This window comes from Octodon degus, unplaced genomic scaffold, assembly GCF_000260255.1.
Source record: "Octodon degus isolate 3935 unplaced genomic scaffold, OctDeg1.0 scaffold00056, whole genome shotgun sequence".
Classification (NCBI taxonomy): domain Eukaryota; kingdom Metazoa; phylum Chordata; class Mammalia; order Rodentia; family Octodontidae; genus Octodon; species Octodon degus.
In genome coordinates, this window is record NW_004524632.1 from 11,732,536 (window position 1) to 11,736,701 (window position 4,166).

A 4,166-nucleotide genomic window follows, 5' to 3' on the forward strand; every position below is an offset into this window, starting at 1 on the left:
GGGGACACAGCTCCTTCCTCTCCTCCTGGGAGCACAGATTGGCCATTCCCACAGATGCTGAGCGTCAAGAGCCCAGGAGACAGAAGGACAGGGAGCAGACATGGCACTCCTGGCAGAGGTGGGCTGGCATGAGATGCCAGGCAGAGGGGAAGAAAGAGGAAGGGTTGGGGCTCTTCCGGGGGACTCAAAACCGCAAAAGTGAGGGCCAGACAGGGAGCAGTCAGAGGTAGAGCTGTGGGGCCCTGTGGGATGCAGCCTCCCTGTGCTGGACACGGTGTACAGTGCCCCAGTGCCACACGCCTTGCTCAGGGTGTGCCTCGCCCTGCAGAAACCAGCCCAGGTCCTGCCACACAGGGTCTGCCCACGCAGGACGGCGGACTGGGGGACACCTGAGATCGAGGCGGACACGTGTGAGTCACCACCGGTTTCACTGGCCATGGGTGCGAGGAGGACATGGTGCGCAGGCCCACACTGTCCCCGATGGCAGTCTCATGGCCAGGAACTGGGGAGCAGAAACTCCTTCCTGGTGGGTCTGCGGGAAGACTCCCCCATTGTGGTGCCCTCCCGCACAGGGATGGCTCCAGGGGTCCCTCACTCCAGAACAAAAGCGACGTGAAAGGTGCTCCAAGACTCCCTAACCTGCACAAGCCCCCTTGGCACCATCAGCAGGCAGTGGGCAGCAGAGTAGGTGTGAGGCTCCTCAGAAGGTCTGCATACCTGGGGCAAGAGGTCACCTCTGCGCCCACCCCACCAGGCCAGCAGAGACAGTGCCCCAGGGAGAGCAGCCAGCAGCCTGTGGGTGCTCACACCCACCTGTCTGTCACCGAGGAGACAAAGGACAGGAGGCTGGTGGAGGGTGGAGTCCTATTACAGAGGGCCGGGGTCCAGGGGACATAAAGGCCCTGAGGCGCCGCCCAGCAGAACCCCAGCGCTGTGGCCCTGCACCTGCCCATATCCTGGTAACGCTTCCCTGGGGGAGCCCAGTCCACATGGGAGGGGCCGCAGCAGGAGAAGAGGGCAGACCCGGGCCCCTGATGGGCAGGTCTCTGTGGGGGTGGCAGGGGGGCTTAATAGAAGGGCGGAGAGGGTCAGGGGCTCAGGGGCTTGGCAGTCCATCACGCTCAAAGATAGTGCTGCATGTGCCTGTATGTTCCTAGCACCTGGCAGCGTGTGGGGCCCCTGCCGGTGTCCCCATATGCAACTCGCTCTTTATCTGACCTGGGCTGAATCGCTGCGTGCCTGCCACAACCCCGTTGGGCACCAGTGCCACCTCCACCGGCGACTGGCCGTGGCCTGTGGCTGGCCAGGGCCTCAGATGGAACAGGCGACGAGCCTGGGACCTGGCGAGGGACAAAGAGCAGTGACCTTGCAGCAGGCTTGGCAGGTAGAAAGCGAGCTCGGAGCACAGAGCCAGCAATCATTGCAGGGTCTGTAGAGGCCACCGCAGCCTGCGACGCCAGGGCCAGCAGACAGCGGAGGGGGCGGGGCCGGAGCTGGGGGCGAGCAGGCAGCGAGGGCCAGGTCGATGCTCCAGGTCGTGGGTGCCCATGTGTTTCTGCGGTGCTGGGTTTAAATCCCGAGCCTACTCGCGGAGCCGCATCCCAGGCCAAGTTCTATTTTGAAACAGGCTCCACCTACATCGCCCAAATGCGTCGGAACTTGGCCTTGCTCCTGCCTCGGCCTCCGAAAGCTGGGCTCACGCAGGCGCTCCCTTATACCGCCGCCTCGCTCTGAGTGTCCAGGCTTCGCCCCGGGGTCCAGGCTGCCCCTTAGAGCGCCACACAGCGCACTGCGTCCCTGGGGCGCGGACCCGGGCATCCGCGGTCGGGTCACGTAACCGCTGCCCCCCCCCCCCGTGTCACTCGACCGCCCTCTCCCTCCGCAGGCGGCGGCCCTGCGCTGCGCGTGCGCGCTGATGCTCAGCTGCCTGGCGGCCCTGCCGCTGCAGCCCTCGGGCGCACTCGGTGCGGAGCTGCAAGTGCCCGAGACCCCCGAGCCCAGAGCAGCCGGCTGGTTCTCCAACTTCGGCCCAGTCAGCAAGTACATGGAGAAGTTATTCGGCGGCAGGTGGGCCGCCGGGGCTCCGGGGGGCGGGGGCGCCAGGCACCCCATGCGCGTGCAACCGGGACCCACGCAGACGCGTCTTCCCCAGCTCAAAGAAACCCAAACACCAGAAGAAGCCGGCGATGGCCACGAGCGCCACGAGCCCCCCGAATCCCCCGCCGCGGAAGGCCCTGGAGCTCGGGCCCCTGCTGCCGCCCCGGGGCCCGGGCTAGGACGCACGGACTCACGACGGCGAAGGAGCCCGGCCCGCGCCCCCTCCCGACCTCGCCCGGCTCCGGCCCCTCCCGGCCCGCGAGAGCAATAAAGAGGCTGGAGAGCGCGGCCAAGGCGGCTTCTGCGGGGACACGGGTCTCCCGCCCCCCGGCGCTCCAGGCGACGCCGGCCGCCGCTGTAGAGAGGGCGCTTGGCGCTGTGCCAGCTGGTGGGCAACCGGGAGGGGACCCTGATGTCCTCCTGGAGAGGATCTGTTCTCTTCGCATCGCAGACCCACGCCGTCCGCGAGGATGAGATCCCAGCCCGGGGGTACCCACCGCGGTCTGGAGACGAACCACATCCCGGGGTCCCTCTGGCTCTGTGCAGGGTGCTGAGCCGGAAGAGAAGACCCCACCAGCCACCAGCCCACAGCCCCGCGGGCACGCGCCTGGATCGCGCTCCCTGCCTGCTGTGACTATCCCCTGTTCCCAGGAGGCCCAGCTCCAAGAGAGAGGAGAGAGGCAGACACACCCACTCGCACGCTGCACACCACGCCAGGCTCACACGCGCTGCTCAGGGTGCCTGATGCACAGGCCACGGGCATCAGCCCACGGAGCTGGAGTGTGGAGCCCGCCTGGTCTCTCGTAGTAGTTGCACCTCAGGGGCACCCATGCCAGTCTTGAGAAAAGAAAGCCAGGCCCAAGGAGCACCCCTGGGTCTGCTGTTGGTCAGGAAGGCCCGCAACCCGTACCCACCCTTCCCTGCCTCGCTGGCTGCCCCGAGCCCCTCTTGAAGCTGCTCCCTCTGAAGCGAAGAGGAGCCCCTCCCCAGAGGCAGAGACCCAGACGACCCAGACGCAGGCTGCTGCCGGTCGACTTGCTTTATTGGGGGCGTGGGGGGGTAGGGGGCAGGAGGAGACACAAGACTTGGGCACTGTGGGGGGGCGGTGCCTGAGGTTGCTCATCCTCGGACTCTGCTTCTTGTGGCACTGACCGGTGCCCTTGTCTCCCTCTTAGCTGTGGGCAGCTGGGCCAACAGGAGGCGATGGAACCCACCTGGGGCTGTCGCAAAGGCCAGTGGGTCCTGCTCGGCACTCTTCCCATATCTGGGGGAGAAGGCACTGGGTGGGTGCTGTGCCCTTTTGCTCTGAAACACTGACCTCCCTGCTGCCCCGGGGTGACCCTTGGGAGCTGGGGTGGGCAAGGCCAGAATCCCAGGGAGCCAGGCCCTGCGCCCACCTCAGTCGGGTCAGCATGTTGATGTGTCTGCGCATCTCGGCTGCATACTGAGCCATCTGCTCTGGCGTCGCATCGTCCCCGGGGTACACGGGCTCCAGTGGGGCTCCCTGGGCTCCCGGAGGCGGTGGCAGCAGGGCCATGCAGGTGCACAGGAGCAGCAGCAGCAGCGGGCAGCAGCGGGCAGCAACCATCTAAGGGATAGCATGGGACAGCCGCCCGAGCCACCCCAGTCGGCACAGGACACAGGGCACAGTGCAGAGGGGGCCCCATGCCCAGCCCCTCCACACTGCCTGAGAGCAAAGCCTTACCAGACCCTGAGAGCGGCCAGGGCCAGGCAGGAAGGGAGCCAGGGGCTCTGCACACCCACAGGGTGGCACAGAAGGGCCTGGGAGCAGGGGACAGCAGCTGTGGCTGCAGAGCAAGCCCAGGAAGGACCCGAGTTCCCAGAGCCCAGGGAAGGCTGAGCCCACTCACCTTGAGTCCTGAGCAAGCAGGTGTAGGCAGAGGTACTTCACGCAGGTGGGCCCCCGCTCAGCCGCCTGCACTTTATAGTCCCTAGCCCCCTGTGCCCGCCCCATGGCCTCTCCTGCCCAGCATGTGCCCTCCCCACTCACCATATCCCTGGCACCTGCAGCACCCCAGCCAGAGGGGAGGGGCCAGGCAGGGCCTACC

General features: G+C 66.8%; 1 protein-coding gene across 1 annotated transcript; it reads right to left on the reverse strand.

Annotated features, from left to right (window-relative positions):
* Window positions 1-3,216: 3,216 nt before the first annotated feature.
* Ppy (pancreatic polypeptide) lies at window positions 3,217-3,685 on the reverse strand. The gene is made up of 2 exons (XM_004633928.1): window positions 3,495-3,685; window positions 3,217-3,361 (listed from the first exon to the last, which is right to left on the reverse strand). The coding sequence occupies exons 1-2, from the start codon at window positions 3,683-3,685 to the stop codon at window positions 3,217-3,219; spliced, it is 336 nt and encodes a 111-aa protein (XP_004633985.1).
* Between the last annotated feature and the right edge of the window lie 481 nt (window positions 3,686-4,166).

What these genes read in the sequence shown, in the direction of transcription:
- Ppy (XM_004633928.1), bottom strand. Translation starts at nt 3,685, where the DNA reads ATGGTTGCTGCCCGCTGCTGCCCGCTGCTGCTGCTGCTCCTGTGCACC. An exon ending in AACATGCTGACCCGACTGAG is followed by an intron (nt 3,362 to 3,494) that starts GTGGGCGCAGGG and finishes CTTCTCCCCCAG; the next exon opens with ATATGGGAAGAGTGCCGAGC.